This window comes from Quercus suber, unplaced genomic scaffold, assembly GCF_002906115.3.
Source record: "Quercus suber isolate HL8 unplaced genomic scaffold, Cork oak 2.0 scaffold_153, whole genome shotgun sequence".
In the NCBI taxonomy this organism is placed as follows: Eukaryota; Viridiplantae; Streptophyta; class Magnoliopsida; order Fagales; family Fagaceae; genus Quercus; species Quercus suber.
The window spans coordinates 17,503-39,085 of NW_027069614.1; the positions used below are offsets into that span (position 1 = coordinate 17,503).

Below are 21,583 nucleotides of genomic sequence, written 5' to 3' on the forward strand. Positions count from 1 at the left end.
TGAAAGATGATTACAACTCTTGAAACTATAGTAAAATTATCTCCTCCTTCTCTCCTCCCCTCTTCTCTCTCCCCCATCTTTATTAGAGACCTCTCCTACTTATATAGCACCCTCTCCCATCATCTTCATCGTCCACTTGTTCTTCATCTAAGCATCTACTTGAGTGCATGTCCTATTAGGTATTCTCTTTACCCCTCTGTGAGTGGTAGTAGCTGAGATTATACTGTTCAGGGGTCTTCTCCACATTAATGCGGCCAGAAAAGCATCTGCAGTGCATTTAATGCGGTGGTGGCAGCTTTCCTTGAGATATTTTCTCCTAATCATCCCCAGGTATGCCCAGAGCTTATCTTTGTCGTTGGGATTGCTAAGAGTTCATTCGGGCCTTCCATTGTTGGCTGGGTCAAGACTATTTGCGTCCGAGGGGTATAACCTCTTCGGACAAAAGGTGACTTCTTCGGTTGTTACTCTTCCTACACTTCTGGGTCGGTTGCGTTCAGATGAATTCTACCCCGACTCGCTATTCCTCTTCGGACGTATAGTACTCCTCAAGACAGGACCCCGGCTTAATAGGTATGTCTGGGCTTTACCCCCCCCAACAATAGCCCCTCAAAATCCTAATTTTTCCTTCGCATCCGAAGAGAAAATGTGGGATTTTGACTTGTCACGAGGTGAGAAGTTTGAGGACAAACAAATATTTGAACTGGCACGCATGTAGGCCTAGATAGAAGTGCTTCATTATTGCCAGTGTTTGTTTTCGTATTTCCAAGGCACTACATTAATTACTCCAGGAGGCGCCTTGTCCTTTGTATCCAATAGTGGGCTGTTGATCCAACGGGCGTGGTTCTTCCTCGAGATTTGAGCGAAATAACTCCTGCCTCTTCGTTTGACCCCGTATAAAATCTCAGGAGAAGTCACTTCTTCTTCACTTTGCAAACTATCAGACTTCCCACCAAGAACAAGCACACGACTTCACCACGCTCTTTCAGTCATCGATCCCAGCCTTCTCCAGAGCCTTTGAGGATCCTTGTACGAGTCGAAGATCACTCTCCAGTTCAGTTCCTGTAAGTTTTCATTTTTCGATCAATCTTAAAGGGGGAGGAGAATAATTAACCTTCTCATAGTTTATAATTTTGTTAATATGGTAAGGGTAAATTTGGTAATTCATTTAGTCAAACATTTCTATGCTCTACTTTCCCTCCAAATCTCTCCAATTTAAGGGAATTAAAAATGAGGGGTTAGAAGAAATTAAAATCCCTTAAAACCCCTCCAAATCCCTCCCCCTTCTCCCTTAAAAAACACTCAAATAAAGTAATTTAACTTACTCTCCCTCTCTCTACTCTACTCCCTCTCTATCCAAACAAGCTATAAATGTATGAACATATAGTATACTAGCCTTATCACATGTGCTCCGCGTGTGTAATGAGGCTCTTTTTTTTTGGATTAGTGTTATAATTTTTTACTTATTATTTGAGATTTACACTTATTTTCCCACAAAAATTGCATGTTTAGAACTTTTAGTATGGCCAAAAGTATCATAAAGCTAGCTCTAAAAAAATAACACCAATAGCATTGAAATATGTTTAGTTATTTATTATTATTTTTTATGTGATATGGGGCTTTTTAATTTTAATTTTTATTTTTTATGAAACCGTGGGTGGGTTATTTTTTAAGAAGGTGGGGTATTTTTTTTTTTAATAGAAATTGGGATAGTTTTTTTTTTAATAGAAAACCGTACGGTGTTTTTTTTTTTTTAAAAAGAAGGTGGGATGGTTTTTTTAGAAGAAGGTGGGGATTGTGAAGATTTTTTATTTTTTTACTTTTTTGTTATTAATTTTTGTCAATTTACGGGTTTAACCCTAATTCTTACGAAAAGAAAAAGAAAAATGAAAAGGAAACAGAAAAGAAAAGAAGATCTAGTCCATACAACTTATAACTAATGCTTTGTTTGGAAGTTTGGGGTGAGTAAAGTGGAGGAGAGTAGTGGAGAGGAGAGTAGAGGGAAATGACTATCTTCCACATTGAAAGAAAGAAACACAAGTGAAAATTTAAAGACAAACTTGCTTATCTAATAATAAAGGGTAGTGTTTATAACACACTGCCTATGACACATATCACTCATATTTTGATATTTGAACTGAAATTGTAACTTCAAAGCCACGATTTAAGTCTAAAAGTTAAATTACGTGTACGGCGTGAGTAATAAGGTGCACGCATTAGCAATTACCCAATAATAAAACATCAATGCATGACTATTGTTTTGTACGTGATATCTCTATATATATTTTTGGACCGGGATACAATATATACCAACATAATCTTAACCATGCATGAGTGGTTAAAATAGTAACTATCAAAATGAATTTCCAGAATCATTGGAAGTATATATCATATACCCCAAAAATATCATAGAAATAAGATTATGCATTTTGTTTTCATATCACATATTAGTCCCCATAAGTACTGAAAAGATATGATTACTTAGAGCAATGTTTATTACACAAAAAATTGTGTAAAATTTTTTTAAATTGAAATTTGTGACTTCGTCTTAAATTATTACACACAACTTTGAGTGCAATAACTTGTGTGCACTAGTCATTTCGCGATTACTTAAGAAGTTGTACTGCTATCTCAGTGGTCTCCCAAGATGCTATCTAGCTCCTTCACAAATCTTTCTATGGCTAAAGTTGGCAAGCACATTGGCACCATAATTTCCTCATCTCCTTGACTATTCTTCATTGGCATGTAGTTGTTTGCAGGGTCAAGGCCTGGCTCTGGAAAAATCTTACCTGGTCCACCAAAGGCTGCTTTGCCCAACCCAAAATCCAAAGCTTCAAATCTTGTACGTGTTATGTCTGACACAAAGTAGGAATGCACCATGGTAAGAAAAGGTGGACCTTTTATCACCAAAAGATCTATAAGTGATCGAACATACTCCTCAGTAACATTATTCTTTGCACTTTTGATTAGTTCCAATGCGAATTCCAAAGGATTTTGACATAGCTTTCCAGCAGTTGTTAAAGCCAATGAGACTGCAATCCCATTACCATAGTACCCTATTGGTAAGTTAAATTGTTTCGCACATTAATGGCAAATATCAAGCGGACTTCATCCTCCGAGTCTAGTTGAATGGCTATGGTGCGGCATCGCCATAAGCATGCAGTTAATACATCGAACGTGGAAGATTTATGTAGGTGATGAGGGAGTTTTTTTCGAATTGCAGATATCTGAGTTGGACCAAAGAAGAAACAATTGCAGGCCATGTCATGGAGGGAACTGGCAAAAACCTTAGACTCGACCACTTTATCAAATTCATGATGCGAGAATCACTTGTGGTGGGTTTCTAGCGTTGAGAAGCTCCCTTTGCCACACAGGTGGGATTGAAGGAGCACTTGCACCTTGTGCCATCTCACCCACAGCAATCATGAATTGAAGTATGCTCATACCATCACTCATTATGTGATTGTAGCGCAAGGCAAGGGCAAAACCTCCACACCTTAGTCGAGTCACCTATATATCATACCAATCAACATTAGTACACACAATAGCATGAGCAGATTATTGTGTTTATATTTATATATTACATATTATATGTAACATACTCAATTTTTTCCCCTAGCTACTTGAAAACACAACTTTTATTAGAACAGCCAAATGCTACAACACGGGAGCGTAGAGCTTCCCTCGAAAGTACATCCACAAAACTAAAGACAAAACATCAACAGAGCCAAAAAATACAGGGCATTAAGCACTGGAAAATTATTGGCTCACACTTTTGATGTGTACACTCTATATACACAATGTCTACACTTTCATTTCAGGTGTACACTTTTTTCAGGAATGTCTATATTTATTACATGATGATATTGTGTATGGACAGTGTACAAGAGAGTGTAAGGTAATCAAAGCCATTAGGAGCCATGCAAATAAAGAATTTGTACTCGTGTGTTCTATTATTGTTAGTAGCTTAAGTGTGAGTTTTTCTTGGACAAATTGTTACAAGTGGTGGAGGGGAGATTTGAACATTGATTAATCTTGTAAAATGATCAGTCAAAGTTATTAAGTTGTAATGCTCTTGACAACTAAAATGTGAGTTATTACATATATAGGGCTAATGGATCACTTGTATATATATGCATAGACAAATTAAATAATTTTGGTATATTTTAGTACAAAAATATGAGTTTTGTCAGTACCTTCATTTAAAAAAAAAATCCAAATCAAATAAGATAAAGATAATTCAATTATTGATATGTAAGACTCATAGGTGAAGTTAACCCTTATATAAGAAGGGAGAATAGTAGTACACCGGACTTTCACACATATGCGTGCGCACACACAAAAATTAGAAGAAAAAGAGAGATAGTGTGATTATAATTAATGAGGTAAGTTGCTTAAAAAATTTGATAGAAGAGCGTTTGAAGTGCATTTCTCAAGCACACATTACCTGAAAAAGCAACAACGGGCAATTAACCAACCCTCCGGAGCCAGGAACTTCAAAAACGGGAACTTCAAAAATGAGCTCGTCTACACACGGGAATGGAGGATGAGGTGCATCACCAAACTCCTCCAGTGTAACATCAGCATCAGCTTCAATGAACATCACACCTTCACCAGTACATTCTACCATGAACTTGGCGTCAGGACCTTCCCTAAGCCTACCTGCATATGGGTAGTAAAACACAAGCGTCCGTGCAATTGCCTCTCTAATGACCTTCACAGGATCTTTTCCTTCCAATGACTGATCATAGCGACAAAACATTATGGCCGGAACATGGTGTCTTTCTCCGTCATCCACATCTGAAAGTTATTTGTATTCATGGGGAGTTAATTTAGCTGGAGCAACCCGCTCTGGTTCACATCTCCGAACATTGAAAACTAGAGAAGTGGGTGACGGTGCCATAATTGCCATTGCTACAAAAATGAGCTACAATTGAGAATGATTTGTACAGTGCCAAGTGAGTTTAAATTAAAAGACATTGTTATGCTCTTATTTTAATTAATTAAAAAAGCAAGGAAGAACAAAATAGAGACGGCTGCCGAATTTCTCTCTATCTCATCAGACAAAAAAGAGAGACGGCATTTACAAATTAAGTGCGCTTATTAAGGTGAAGTGAAAACTTTAAGATAAAAAGAAAAAGACATTAAGACCGATAATAACTATTTTAGGTGATTAAACTGTAAATTAACAATGCCTACAATGCAATAAATCAACCATTTACTTTCGTCTATCACAATGAACATTCACCTAACATTGTCTGACTTATATTCTATGCCAAAAGATTCGAGTCAAGCCACGAATAGTCTGTTTTTAACATAATGATCTTACTTGGCAATGCCTTAAACTCATCCCTCACGGTCACCAGCCAAAAACAAACTGAGGAAAACAACTTTAACGAAAGTCCTATAGTGTCTGAATGATAGTTCTGTCCATATCCAGTTTTCTACCAACAATGCTAGTATCACACCAAACACAGACTTTGCCACAATTATATTACGTGGTAGACTGTAATTGTCTGTCCGTCACTATCATATGGACTCATTATTTTTCCTCTACTACTCACTATTTACCACGCAAAATAGTTGTGAAAAAGTGTGTATTTATGTGTGATACATGAATACTAGCATTATTGGTTTTCTACTCCCAACATGAGTCCCCAATATTAGTGACTCGTGTGCACTGTGAATGTCTGATGGCGTATGGAGCACAAGAAGAGGTGTGCATGAACAATCCAACCCACCAGCCCAGTGAAACCAACCTAACCCATACCAAACATGCCCTTAATGTATTATTCATAAGGAATTGTAACTATATTTTACCCTAACCTTTTGTACCAGCTTGCTTTAGAAGCTTCACATTTTTATTTACATATCCCATATGCAAAATTATTCACAATTGATGCATAATTTAAGATAAAAAGAGCTCAAAGATCAAGGATTACCATCTAAAAAGGCTCAAAGATGAAAATAGAAGAAATAACATATTGCTTCCATAGAACGTTATTCTTGATTAAGATGATCGAATATCCAATTAATCAAGAAATTATGTCATGATTTTTTAAAAAAAAAAATTAGAAAAAATATAAATTAAAAAAAAACCCTTAATAATTTTGTTATATTAATTTTTATTTTTTTGGTTTCTATATTAGTTGATAGTTTGTTAAATACTAAATGAATGCTTATAGAGAGTCTTTTGACTAAATATTGCTTAAATTCGAGTTTATTTGTGATATAAGTACTACAGCATGAGGAGAGAGGTGAATATTAGCAATTATGTTGCCGAAATTGTGAGAAAAAGTAGGCGAGGAGAGAGAAATGGTGTGACTAGATGGAGGAAAGAGAAAAATTTTTTTTTGACAATACCATTGCTCCCTAATTTTTGTGCATGTATCTGACTGCCTAACTAACCAAAAAGAGGAGAGAAAGTTTTGGGGCTTCTTTGGTTGTGTTGTTTTAACAATTTTTTTTTTTGTTTAAACAACACAACAAGTATTTTTACAATACTTTTTCACCCACATGTATTTCCACAACACTTAAAAATGTTACTAGAATAACATTACCAAATGAGCCCCAATTGTGGCAATCCAATTGCCAAAATAGGAGGGAGAAAAATTTGAATCATAGCAATCCAATTGCCAAAAATAGGAGAGACAAAATATTTATGGTGGCCCACATAAAATTGTTGTTGCTCAACCTAGGCCTGTCCACAGGTCGGGCTGGGTCAGTTTTGGACCCAACCCAGACTCGACCCGTCAACGTCGGGTGGAGGCTGGAGGAACCCAAAACCGATTGTTGGAAAAATCGGTCGAGTCATTTTAGGGTGAGGGTGAGCGTCGGTCGCCAGAATAAAAAAAAGTAATCAAAATTTGAAAAAAGAAAAGTCACCGAAATCTGGAAAAAGCCGCTGGAATCTGAATTTTAATGTTGAAATCTGCATTTTTTTTTTTTCATATGCATGTTTTTGCTAAAAATTGCTGGAATTTAGCCGGATTTGGCTAAATCCCTCTAGATCTAGCCGGATCTAGTCAAAATCGAGAGATCTAGTTGAGATCTCGCCGGATCCGGCTTGTTTTTGCAAGATTTGGTTGGATTTTTTTATACAACTCCGATCGGGTTTTGGTTGCTTCGGTTTTAGAGAAGCAAACCTGCCACTTGACCCGCCGGTGTTGAATCTTGAGAACGGAAACTCGCAGTCAACCAATTGGACCTTTGGTTCTGGCTGGAATTGAGTCGGCGTCAGGTGGTTTGGTCGGGTTGTCAGGCTTCGGTCGAGTCTGGATAGTCCTAGCTCAACCATCACTAGAATCTGGAAAAAGGTGCCGGAATCTGCATTTTATCACCAAAATTTGCATTTTTTTTTCACTGGAACATGCATGTTTTCACTAAAAATTGTTGGAATTTGGCCGGATCTAGCTAAATCCCTTTAGATCTAGCCTGATCTAGTCAAGATCTCACCAGATCTAGTTGAGATCTTGCCAGAACTGGCTTGTTTTTGCAGGATTTGGTCGGATTTTTTTATATAGCTCCGATTGGGTTCGGGTTGTTTGGGTTTTGGAGAAGCAAACCCACCACTCGTCCCGCCAGTGTCGGTCCTTGAGAACGAAAACTCGTCACCAACTAACTTGACCTTTGGTTCGGGTAGAATCGGGTTAGTGTCGGGTGGTTTGGTCAGATTGTCGAGTTTCGATTGGGTCTGGACAGCCCTAACTCAACCATCTGTCTTTTTTCATTGTAAAAAGGGCTACCTTGCACTTTTTATTTCTTAGAAGGTTATGTAATCAATGATGCAATGTGCACCACATGAATCATGGGTGATGTCATTTTTTTTATAAACTACATTGAATATAGATACACTTCTTTTTTTATGAATACATTGAATATACATACACACTACTATCCGCAGTGTTTTATTTTCTTTTATTTTGTTGTTATTGAGAAACCTATCAACAAATCCAATGAAAAGATGTTTTTTTTACAAAAATATCTTGGAGCTCTATTTATATATTTTTCTAGTCGAATGAACAGTTGCACCAGCACCAGCCCACCATCATGCAAGTGTACCTTTGGAGCATTATATTTGATTGTACAAAAAAGAGAGAAGAGTGCGAATTATCTATTTGGTTTGTAAAAATAAAATTTTCTAAAATCTTCTTTTTATTCTAATTTTTTCCTCTATTTTCTTTCCACTTTTTTTGACATAACCAAATAATAAAAAATCATTAACTTTATCTATATCTATACTCTATATAAGAGGATTCTCTTTTTTCAACTAGACTTTTATATGATTCAAAAATACCTCCATTAATGACGGTAACTTCATTTAGAAATATGATCATAAATGTCAAATAACAAATTTCATTTTGAATTAAAAAAGAAAACTTCTAAAATTTAGGATATTTTTCCCTTTATGTTAAAAAAAAATTACAGTTACTACTTATTTCTAAAGTTTATCATTTTTATTTATATGAAAAATAAAAATATATATTTCTAAATTATAATAGATTCAAAATTTTAACTTTTATAAAAAAAAAATAAAAATAAAAGAGCTTCTAAACATGCACAACCTGCGTGCTTTGAAACTGGTGTTTATATATATGTCATTTTTTTAATGTTTTATTTTGTCTTTTACTTTTTGTCCTCATCCTTTAGGACAAGTTATGCACGTTGACAGCAAAGAAAAGGCTACAAAAAAATGTGTTGAAGAAACGTCCATTCTTATCTCTTCTTCACTTTCTTCTACCTCTAGCTCTCTCTCTACAAAGAAAAAAAAAATAATGGAAACTTCTCTGGACAAAGTTGCCACCTCCGTTCTTTTTGTTATAATGACAACGTTGTCATGCATGATTCTGAATTGGGTGTGGTTAAGACCAAAATATTTAGAGAGGTGCTTGAGAAAGCAAGGTCTTGTGGGCAATTCTTATAGACTTTTCTTCGGGGACACGAAGGATAGCTCTATGATGATAAAGCTAGCTTGTTCTAAACACATAGAACTCTCTGATGATATTGTGCCACGTGTTCTCCCCTTTGAACATCACACAGTGAAGCGTTATGGTATGTATGTCTACAATAAACTTAATTATCTAAAGATTTTGTTGCAGCAAACACAAATTATATCTCACTCATTTCTTAGCAATAAAGTATGTATGGATGTTTAAGTCCTGTAACTTCTGTTTAAAAGCTTTCAACTATGAATTAGCTTATGCCCAAAATCTTAAATCTGAACCAGACAAACTAGACTGATTGATTAAACTATAAACTAGAATCTAAATTGGTAGCGGTGAAGTCGATTTTTTTTTTTGAGATAAAGTTAGTGTTACTGGTTCTAATTTAAATAAACCGTTGAAATGACTTTTTATCCATTAATAATAGTTAGTAACAAACTCTCACTTAATATTTATTAAGAAAATGTTGTAGACACGATATTTTACTAAAAATATTGGATTTTCTTCCAACCTTCATAAACATATGCAGGCAAGAATTCTTTTACATGGCTTGGTCCAACACCCCGTATAAATATTACGAGCCCCGAACAAATTAAAGATGTTTTCACTAGGATAGGTGACTTTCAGAGGCCTCAACCAAATCCACTTGTCAGATTGCTTGCAATGGGAGTAATAAACTACGAGGGTGAGAAATGGGCTAAACACAGAAAGATCATCAACCCTGCTTTCCATATAGAGAAGTTGAAGGTTATGTATTACATTTCTTATCTTTTTAAATCCATGTGGAATCAATAGTCATGTCCAAATTAGATTATTTTCATCCCTTTTGTAAAAATGTTGTAGCGTAGTCTAGAACTGCATGATTTATCTTTAAAGTGATATCGTACAAATCACCAAGTTTAACGCAAAAAAGCTTATGTACTGAACTCCATAGCCAAGTTTCAAATGTTTGTAGCACATGTTAGTGATAAAAAAACTTATAGGTACAGTCAGGGTGGCTCAACAACTTTGGGGGCTTAGGCGAAAATTTTAAGTGGGGCATTTTTTATATTTAAATATTAATTAAATAATATTAATTGAATTTTTTTTACTTAAAATATACTTAAAATGATATTAATAACTATAATACAAATGAGTTGATATGATATACATCAAATTATTAATTGGTGTGATAACTTATAATAATTGATAAAGTAAAAATTTTGCATAAAAAAGTAAAAGATATAGTGGGTGTGACATTGAGTATGGGTGTGAGTGGGTTAGTGTGTGGCCATGTGGTGTGTGGGCTAGCTGTGAATTGTGAACTCTGGGCTTATAGCCTTGTGAAATGTGTAGTGATGTGGCTTGTGGGTAGACTGTGTAGTGATGTGGGCTAAGCAAGACTAGCGTGTTGTCCTATCAATCAAGAAGATTAAAAAATATAATTTAAAATATTTAATTGAATGAAAAGAAAACTCTTCAACCTTAAATATTGGAAAGACAGAAAGGGGGAGGACCAGAAGGGTTACCTATGCTATGCCCACACCACCCCTCTTCAATCTTGAATCTACTATGAAGGGCAATGAACAAAGAATGATTTCAAGTTATTACAATTTACAAAGAATGACTGAGCTTATAGAAAAATACTAAGAATCAAGATGACGAAAAGAAAGGTAAGAATGTAAATGGATAGGCTGAGATATAGAGAGATGAGAGATATTTTATTTTGTTTTAGAATTATATATATATATATATATAGTTATATAATTGTTTTTTATAAGTAGGGGTCGTCTTTTATTAGGGGGCCTTAGGCAATTGCATGGCATCAATTGTATCTATTATTCAAGCGGCCTTGAGTACAGTACAATAATCATGATAGGGAATTGTTTGTGTTTTGTTTATGAGTAATACTATGGACAAAAACTATTTTAGAAACTTTTGTACAAATTATTGATGTGGTGAATGATTATTAGTAAGTGAGAAGATGATGTTAGTAATGGATTCAGATGAGAACCAGTAAGAATTTGTCACATCAATAATTTGTAAAAATGTTATAAAATAGTTTGTGACTGTAGTAGTACTCATAACTTAAAAGTGACAATATTTTTTGAGATGGGTAGTTAATGGGAGAAGTAGGGTTCAAACTACATACACTAGGCACCACAAAGAATATATTATTGCTAGATACTACCTTTGATCTATTGCTTAAAATATGGTTGACCAAAAATATTGTGTGCAAATAAGATTCTAAGTACATTCAAACATTAGTAATGCTAGTATAGCAAATAATATTATATGTCCATTTTCTTCTTTAAAAAAAAAAAAAAAAAGACTATATGTCCATTCAAAATTTCAAATATGAATAATATCAATTAAATTTAAACTTAGATTCTTGTTTTCTCAAATGGGAAAAGTTTAACTCCTGCCTACACTCAAAATTTTTTTAATAGCATCTTGGTTTAATAGTAAAGAATAATTATCATAGGGTGGATGCTACAAATTCTAAATTCTATCTCTATAAAAAAAAATTGACTTAAAAACATCTATAGCAATCAAATTAAAAAAAGAAAAAAGAATTAGTTATAAAGCATTTAACTACTTTGAATTCATTATATAAATGAAAGGGTAATGTTTTGTTGGCAATTTGGCATATATTACAAACCGCATGTGTAATAAAAGGGTAGTTGGGATTCTATCAAAAACAATATAGAGTAATAATATAGACATAACATTTTTTTACTGTTATTGAAGTGGTAAATTGTTAGTGATCTTTCTCTTAAAAAAAAATGGTTATTACTTTTCATATGGGCTATATATCATTAATAACTTGTCATTTGCAATAGTTGTGAAAAAATTTGTGAGGAAAGTTATGTATGGAGATTTGTTGAACAATATAATGCCATTAATCTTGTTTCTATTTATTATAATTTAAACTATTTACATCGCGATTGCTACAGCTTATGTTACCTGCATTTTATCAAAGTTGCATTGATATGATTAGCCAATGGGAGAGGTTGATCTCTGAAGATGGATCCTGTGAGTTAGATGTATGGCCTTATCTTGAAAACATGTCAAGCGATGTGATTTCAAGAACAGCATTTGGAAGTAGCTATGAAGAAGGAAGAAGAATATTTCAACTCCAAAAAGAGCTAGCACAACTTGTTGTAAAAGTAGAAGAATCTGTATACTTTCCAGGACTAAGGTAGCGATTAAACATTTAATTTTGAAATTTAGTCAAGTTTGGTTTCTTACTCAACAAAAAAGAAGAAGTCAAATTTGATTTTTATTGAGATAGGATTAACCAATTACAATTTATTTTATATGTAATATAGATTGAAATCTATTGTATCTATTAAAAATATATATATGCTATTTTTTTTTTTTTAAAGGAATGCACTATTTTTTAATATAACAAGCTTTCAACAAATTTTAGCATTTGCTTTGACCTACCTTCCAAATAAAAATTCTCATGCATTTGAAGTTTGATCATGGTTTTAAAAATCGGTATGGTCAAAAAAATTGATTTTGGCCCTAGTTCCCAATTTAACTCAGTTTTTGACCAATTTTGGGTGATTTTACCGGATCAGATTGGTTCCCGTTCCTAGTTGAACTAGTAGGTCCTATTCAGTTTATAAAACCATGCATCCAATGAAAACAAAATTCCAAATTTTATTGTTTATTCAGAGATGAAATTGGCTATAACCTACTTTCTTGAACATCTCATCAAAGACAAAAATTAACAGAGATCATCACATTATAGTTAATACAATTTCCGCTTTTGTGTTCAATCTTCACAATTTACTAATAGCTAATATTTATGCATGCAGGTTTTTACCAACTAAGACACATAGGAGGATGAAGGAAATTGAAAGAGAAGTCCAAGACTTACTAATGGGAATCATTAACAAAAGGGAGAAGGCAAGCAAAGGCAAAAATGATGACTTATTAGGCATACTTATGGAATCGAATTCTAGAGAGATTAAGGAATTTGGTAACAAGAAGAGTGCCGGAATGAGTATTAAGGATGTAATTGAGGAATGTAAGCTTTTCTACCTTGCCGGGGAAGAGACAACCTCGGTTTTACTTGTTTGGACAATGGTTTTGTTGAGTAAGTATCCAAATTGGCAAGCTCGTGCAAGAGAAGAGGTTTTGCAAGTCTTTGGTAAGAACAAACCTGACTTTGATGGGTTAAATCGCCTTAAAATTGTAAGTATTCCCTAAAGATTCTAATTTTTCTTTATTTTCCTATAAAATTTATATGCAATGTCTTTCGAAGATGAAATATTCACATCCATGAATATTCATGTCAATATTAGTTAATTGATCGAGTAAAAGCCATTTTCTATTGAGTTCATGATAGTTAGCATACTCATTTTTTGTTAGAGTTGGCACTTGGTAGTATAGACTATAGACCACTAATTTGAGTGCAAACCTCAAATTTGATTAGGTTTGTAGATCGAGTAATAAATTTTGCTTCAAATTTTAATCATAAATGAGCTTCAAAATCGAATACTCTTCAAGGGGAAAATTTAATGAACTTATTTTATTTTACAAAATTTTTAAGAAATGCACTTTGGTAATAGTTGGCTATCCATGATGTAGGTAACCATGATTTTGAATGAGGCTCTGAGGTTGTATCCACCAGCAGCTTTGCTACTTCGAATAGTTCACAAGGAAACTAAGCTGGGAAATTTGATTATACCAGCTGGAGTGGAGATTGCTCTACCAACACTCCTAGTCCACCATGATTATGAACTATGGGGTGAGAATGCAAAACAGTTTAACCCAGAGAGATTTTCAGAAGGCATTTCAAAGGCAACAAAGGGCCAAGTATCATTTTTCCCATTGGTGGGGGTCCGAGGATATGTGTTGGTCAAAACTTTGCTCTTATAGAGACCAAGATGGCTTTGTCACTCATTTTGCAGAACTTCTCCTTTGAGATGTCCTCATCCTATGCTCATGCACCTTGCTCAATCATAATTGTTCAACCTCAATTTGGCGCTCACCTTATATTACATAAGATATAGTACCACAAAGTTGTTCCAGTTAAGCAAGATTTATCACCATTGTGCCTTGTGGCTTATTTGGTGTTCTATTTACTATTTAGCGATTAAAAACTAATTTTCTAAAGAACAAGAAACAACATATTATGATTTCCACTCTATTATATTATGTTTGTGTTTCTACATCCATTATTGCATTAATTGAAGGAAACAATGTTGAATAATGTTAAAAAAAATATATAATTAGAATAATACATCATTGTTATTGGTAACTTTTCATTTTTAAAGTATAATGTTAATTTTTTAATCCTGCTAAACCCTAAATCCTTTTATCGATTATAAGATCCTGATTTTAACAACTTTATTGCAAAGGCTAGAGTATATGATGCTAGTAGAAAATTAATGAATTTTCCATAAGCGTTCTAAAATTGAAATATTACGCATGGGGGAATAGAAATGCCATTGATCTATTTGGACTCAGCCAAAAAACCTAAGGAAAAAAGGGGGAGAAAATGAATTCTCCGAACTGAAGCAATTTATTTAAGAAATGCCAACCAAATTTTCTAAGCACCCTTCTGCAACTCAACCACCTTCTTCCATGAGTCTTGGCTAAATTTTCTAAGCACCCTTCTGCAAATCAACCACCTTCTTCCATGAGTCTTCGCTTGATATCTCGTCCCACCGTCTCCCCACATTTTCTCTATCCGTGTTGGGCAAGTGTTAAAGATCAGCGAAATAAAATTCATCACGAGCCAAGAACCGAGCCTCTTTTCATAGATGTCAAGTACTTTCGATTACTTCTCTTCATTCTACCTGAAAACTACTTTGTCTTGCTTGATATTTAGTGAAGGTGCAACTTCAAGTTGAAACACCTATTAGGTCCCAAATAATATTATCACAAACATAAGCAATCCAAAATAACAATTACACACAAGAACACAAAATTTACGTTGAAAACCCTTTCTCATTGAAGGGAAACACCACGGGATAAACACAGAATAATTTCATTGTGATCAAATCAATTACAATACGGCATGTGTATGTCTCTCGGCTAAAGAAAAATCTGGTGTATGTCTAAAATCTCACTTATTTTTCTTTGCACTCTCACATACACTAATTATCTCTTTCAAATGACACAACAGTTTGCCCCCTCATTTTTATTTTCTTTTCCATCAATAACTCCTGGCTGTTAGACACGTGTTCACTCTTGAGAAAAGAATAATGCTCCGAGTTTGTTTTTTTTTTTTTTTGAGAATTTTTATCACTGCAAGGTTCGGTTTGATACATATGTTTAAAAACTAAAAATTATTGTTTAAAAATTTTTATGAAACCACAAGTGAGTGAAAAAATATATGAAAATGCGTAAAAAAATTGTTTAAAAACTAAAAATTATTGTTTGAAATAATTTACATGCGAAGTTAATCATTTACATGTTGGAAATTTGTAAAAATAGTGGACCTTTTTAGGTCATTGTTCTTCACATTCTCTTCTGCATTTTCTACTATCAGCTTGATAACTACTATCAAAACCACCGATGGTGAGTGTTCTTTAGTTTTAATTTCTGATATAGTGAAAGGCACAATCTTTACTGTTTATTTCCTTTGCTTCTATAATTATTTATTTCTCCTATTATCTTTTAATTGTTTCTCTTATTGTTATTGTTATTATTTTAAATCATGTTTATCTATGCATAAAATCTAGCTCTTTTTTATGGGCTTCTTGATGATAATTGTATAGTTCTATGGATTCATAGAGGGAATTGTGGTGGAATTGTTTTGCTATTATCTAGATTTTATGGATTCAGATCTACAGTATTGCCATGTGGCCTCCTTTGGTTCCATGTGGTTCAATAGAATTATTTTCAAATGGAAAAAAAGACAAAGCTGCTGATCCAAGGACAAAGTTTTGGTGGAGAAGAAGAAGACCCTCCCAGAATCCAAGGACAAAGCTGCTGATCCCTCGGTCTCTTAGAAGAAGGCTTAGAAATTTAAGGGTTTCTATTTTGTACTTATGATGTTTTCTTCTGTTATGCAAAGATTTTGTAAACTTTTTTTTTCTCTTTAATTAATGAAACTTTTTTGCTTTTATTTCTTGTGTCTCCGCTATATTTCTTATGACTTGTTGCAAATGACTGTCCCTTTTAATTGAGGTAACAATATGGCTAAACTCATCCATCATATCATGTAGTTGACGTAAGTAGTTAAAATTGGTACTAAGAAGAACAGTTAGTACAAGGCTTACCAACAAGCCACGAATGAGTTTAAGTTTAAACACTTAAAAATTGTAACGGAGTGTTAACTAACCCAAATCATCTGGTCCGAGGACTACAGGCATGAATGAGTTTAAGTTTAAACACTTAGAGAAATTGTAACGGAGTGTTAACTAACTGAAATCATCTGGTCCGAGAGCTACAGGCATGAATGAATTTAATTTTAAACACTTAGAAAAATTGTAACGGAGTATTAACTAACCCAAATCATCTGGTCCGAGGACTACAAGCATGAATGAATTTAAGTTTAAACACATAGAGAAATTGTAACGGAGTGTTAACTAACCCAAATCATCTGGTCCGAGGACTACAGGCATGAATGGATTTAAGTTTAAACACTTAGGAAAATGTAACGGAGTGTTAACTAACCCAAATCATCCGGTCCGAGGACTACAGGCATGAATGTAGTTAAGTTTAAACACTTAAAAGAAAAATGTGCTTCAAATGACGAGTCGGCATGCTGATTAAAGGGAAGGCTCGATTAATAATAGTACCTTTTGAGGTTGTTTACATTCCAAGAGCGGGGTATCACATGGCTATCTAGATCTTCAAGGAAATACGCCACTATGCCAGGCCCTGAAGTAATACGATATAGCTCCTCCCAATTAGGCCCTAATTTTCCCCAAGCGGGGTTCTTTGCAGTGCCGATAACTTTCCTCAGCACTAAATCATCAGGTTCCAAAGGTTTTGGCCTTACGTTGGCGTCGTAACCCTACCTGAGCTTTTGTTAATAATGCGCCAAACGAACCATTGCACTTTCCCTTTTTTCCTCAACCAGGTCCAAACTCTTCTCTAGCTGCTCATTATTGTCAATCGGATTAAATGAAGTAGTTCTCAAAGTCGGGAACCCATTCTCCAAAGGTATTACAGTTTCAGCCCCATAGGTCATTGAAAAAGGGGTTTCCTCAGTAGATCTACGAGGTGTAGTTCTGTAGGCCCAAAGTACATGTGGCAATTCTTCTACCCATTTGCCCTTTGCGTTGTCCAATCTCTTCTTTAGGCCATTTACAATGACCTTGTTGATGGCTTCTGCTTGGCCATTACCCTGGGGATAAGCTGAGGTGGAATATCTGTTCGTGATTCCCAATTCGCTACAATAACTCCTGAACGCTTTGCTATCGAACTGTAGACCATTGTCCGAGAAGAGAGTATGAGGAATCCCGAAACGAGTGACGATGTTCTTCCACACGAACTTTTGTACGTCTACATCTCGAATGTTGGCAAAAGCTTCCGCTTCGACCCATTTGGTGAAGTAGTCAGTGCCGACCAGCAGGTATTTTCTGTTCCCCATGGCCTTGAGGAATGGCCCCACGATATCTAAGCCCCATTGAGCGAATGGCTATGGGCTGGATAGTGGGTTGAAGGTCTCACCTGGCTAGTGTATATTCGGCGTAAATCGTTGACATTGATCGCACTTCTTCACATATTCCTGGGCTTCTTTTTGCATGTTCGGCCACCAATAACCTTGTGTAATGGCTCGATGAGCCAAAGATCTACCCCCAGTATGACTCTCACAAATCCCTTCATGCAGCTCTTCCAGTAGCAATTCAGCGGCTTCAGGATGGATGCATAGTAGGTATGGTCCTGTATAGGATCGTTTGTACAGTTTCTGGTCCTCAGATAACCAGAACCTGGTTGCTTTCCTTCAGACTTTATCAGCCTCCCCTTTTTCTTTGGGCAAAATATCACACTGCAAGAAGTTAATGATAGGATCCATCCAACTAGGCTCGGCCCTGATTTGGTGAACCTGTATTGCCTCTGTCCCTGCTTCCGTAGGCCCCTGCAGGTCCTCGACAAGGATGACTCTCAGTAAACTTTGCGCCGAGGAGGTGGCAAGTGTGGCTAGGGAATCGGCATGTGCATTACTGTTTCTGGGGATGTGCAGCAAATTAAAAAAGCCAAACCCCGACCGCAAGCGCTTAACTCGGCTCAAGTATCCCTGCATTCTCTCATCTTTCACTTCGAATTCACCTTGCACTTGACCTACAACCAGTCTCGAGTCCGAGAATGCTTCCAATGATTTTCCTCCCATTCTCCGAACCATGGCCATTCCTGTCAGCAGGGCTACGTATTCGGCTTCATTATTCGTGGCTGTGAAGTTCAGTCTTAGCGATTTTTCGATAACTATCTTCTCTGGAGATATTAATACTAGTCCTACACCAGAACCCTTTTGATTTGCTGCGCCATCCACGCACATTTCCTAATGAGAGGGACTTTGTTGAGAGATCATGCCAACCGATTTTTCATCCATGTCCGATGTTGGTATCGCTTCTTCTAAATGGGGTTCCGTGAACTCGGCCACTAAATCCGCAAGGATTTGGCCTTTGACTGACGTGCGGGGCATGTACTTAATGTCGAAAGCCCCTAAGATCGTACCCCATTTAGCAATCCGTGCGGTGTAGTTAGCGCTTCGAAGTATAGCCCTGAGTGGGAGCTGAGTGAGGACGATGACTGTATGGGCCTGGAAATAGTGAGGTAGCTTTCATGTACCAAGCACTACTATTAGGATGGCCTTCTCCAGTGGCAGGTAACAGATCTCGGCTTCATGCAGTGATTTAATTACGTAATAGACTAGTCTTTGTACACCGCTGTCTGCTCGGATCAGTACCAAGCTCACAGCACAGGGAGCCACCGCAATGTAAGCAAACAAGACTTCGTCTGGCTCAGGGCTCGACATAATTGGTGGCCGAGCTAGATAGTCTTTGAGTTGCTGAAAGACCACAGCACATTCTTCAGTCCACTTGAATCCCTTCCACTTGTTGAGCAAAGAGAAGAAGGGCTGACACCTTTCTGCCGACCGGGAGATAAATCGATTCAAGGCAGCAGTCATTCCAGTCAGTTTCTGGACTTCCTTGGGATTCCGAGGAGCTCGTAAATTGTTGATGGCCTTTATCTGGTTAGGGTTAACCTCAATTCCCCTATAAGTCACCATGTATCCTAAAAACTTGCCAGACCCCACACCAAATGAGCACTTGGAAGCATTTAGGCGCAGCTTGTACTCCCTGAGGACTTCAAAGGTACTTTCAAGGTCCTTCACATGCTCAACAACAACCTTGCTTTTCACCACCATGTCGTCTATGTAAATCTCGATGTTTCTACCGAGCTGCGGCTCAAACATCCTCGTCATCATCCTCTGATAGGTAGATCCCGCGTTCTTTAGGCCAAATGGCATTACCTTATTGTGGTAATTACCAATAGGGGTGACGAAAGCGGTATTTTCCTAGTCGTCTAGGGCCAAGAGTATCTGGTGGTAGCCTTGGAAGGCATCCAGAAAGCTCATCCGAGGATGGCTGACAGTGGCATCCACTAGCTGATCGATCTTTGGCATAGAGAATGGATCTTTAGGGCAAGTCTTGTTTAAATCGATGAAGTCCACACATACTTGCCATTTCCCATTCTTTTTCTTCACTACCACAGTATTCGCTATCCACTCGGGGTAGAAAACTTCCTTAATAGCTCCAGCTTGTTTGAGCTTCGTTACTTCTTCCCTTATTGCCTTAGTGTGTTCCTTGGATGGGCGCCGAGGAGGCTGCTTCTTAGGGGTTACTTGTGGGTTGACTCTCAGATGGTGACAAATGAATTCCGGGTCCACCCCTGGGGCTTCATAGGCATCCCAGGCAAATACGTCAAGATTTTTCTTGAGGAACTCTACTAACTCTTCCCTTTCTGAAAGAGGCAGCTCGGATCCGACTTGAAAGAATTTTTCTGGATTGTCTCCGATGGTGACTTTTGTCAAATCCTCGCACCTAGCTCCCTCTTCTGGATTCTCGACAGGCAATTCCCAAGACTTTAATTGCTATAAACCCTTTTCAGCCCTGGTCAAGGACTCGGCTTCGGGTTCATGTTGAATGGCGGCCACTAAGCACTGACGGGCTGCGGACTGATCCCATCGGATCTCATAAACTTGTCCTTCGGATGGGTATTTGACTTTCTGATGCAAATTAGAGGAAACAGCCCCTAGTGTATGAAGCCAAGGTCTGGCTACGATTGTCGTATAAGGCGAATACACATCCACAACTACGAAATCCACCTCCACCACTTCAGAACCGGTTTGCATAGGTAGGCGTATCTGGCCTTTTGGGGTGACAACTCTTCCTTCGAAACTCACGAGGGGAGAGTTATACAGCGTTAAGTCCTGAGGTTTTAGGCCTAGCCCCTTGTAAAGATCGGGGTACATTATCTCCACGGCACTGCCCTGGTCCACCATCACGCTCTTCACGTCGTATCCCCCAATTCTGAGGGTAATTACTAAGGCATCGTCATGGGGTTGGATGGTCCCCATCTTATCCTCATCCAAGAACCCTATAACCAGTTGAGCTGCCACCTTAGCTCTCTTTGGATCTTGGCAGGAATCCGTTATGGATGAACGGGCAACTGACATCACCTTCGATGGCAAGGATCCTGTTCTTCCTGGTGCGGCAAAGACAACATTAATAGTTCCTAACGGAGGCTTGGATGGGTCGTTTCTTCGGGATTCTGAGCTCGTCTGACTTTCTCGGCCACTAGAGTGGTGCAGGAGGTGTTTTAATTTACCATACCGGACCAGTTGGTCCAGGTGGTCCCACAGGCTCCTGCAATCCTCCATGGTATGTCCATGGTCCTGATGATACTGGCAGAAGAGATTATGATTGCGCCTTTTGAGGTTCCCTACCATCTTATTCGGCCATCGGAAGAATGGCTTACCCTTAATCTTTTCTAGAACTTGGTGTACTGGCTCTTTGAATACAGTGTTGACTGCTTGAGGGTTTGTTGATCCCGTCGCAGAAAAATCCCTCCGCGGTTTACTGCCGCTGCATCAATCCGACCTGAAATCTCTTCTTTCTTGGGGGATAACCTTTTCCTTGCCCTTCCCCTGTTACTGATCTTCTTCAACTCTTTTATACTTTTCGATGCGGTCCATCAGCTGACGCATGCTAGTGACTGGCTTACTAGACAAAGATGTCCTTAAGCTGTGGTCAGTGGGGAGGCCGAGCTTGAACGTGTCGAGGGCCATTGCATCAAAGTTGCCCTCCATATCGTTAAACATCTCCTAGTACCTATCCGAATATGCCTTCAGAGTCTCACCCTCTTGCATGCTCAAGGATAACAGAGAGGACAAGGGCCTGGACACTCTTCGGTAGGTGACAAAATGCGAACCAAAGGCTTGAGTGAGCTCTTTGAAGGAGCTGATGGAGTCTTCCTTCATGCTGTCAAACCACCTCATCGCAACCGGTCTGAGACTGGAGGGGAAGACCTTGCACATCAAAGCTTCGTTCCTGGAGTAGACTGCCATTCGTTGATTAAAATGACTGACATGTTCTACTGGGTCTGTTTTACCATTATAGATGGTGAACGTAGGCTGGTTAAAATGCCGGGGAGTCTCGCTTCTTCAATCCTGTGTGTGAAGGCGATCT

The 21,583-nt window shown here is 37.1% G+C and overlaps 1 protein-coding gene and 1 pseudogene across 1 annotated transcript; one reads left to right on the forward strand and one right to left on the reverse strand.

Moving 5' to 3' along the window:
• Window positions 1-2,628: 2,628 nt before the first annotated feature.
• Window positions 2,629-4,900, reverse strand: LOC111989468 (benzyl alcohol O-benzoyltransferase-like; annotated as a pseudogene).
• A 3,844-nt stretch (window positions 4,901-8,744) lies between these two features.
• LOC112027204 (cytochrome P450 72A397) lies at window positions 8,745-14,104 on the forward strand. The gene is given in 6 exon segments (XM_065777310.1): window positions 8,745-9,048; window positions 9,469-9,686; window positions 11,876-12,120; window positions 12,746-13,124; window positions 13,521-13,755; window positions 13,758-14,104. Coding segments are annotated over 6 exon segments (1,542 nt in total). The 5' UTR covers window positions 8,745-8,771; the 3' UTR covers window positions 13,946-14,104.
• The last annotated feature ends 7,479 nt before the right edge of the window (window positions 14,105-21,583 follow it).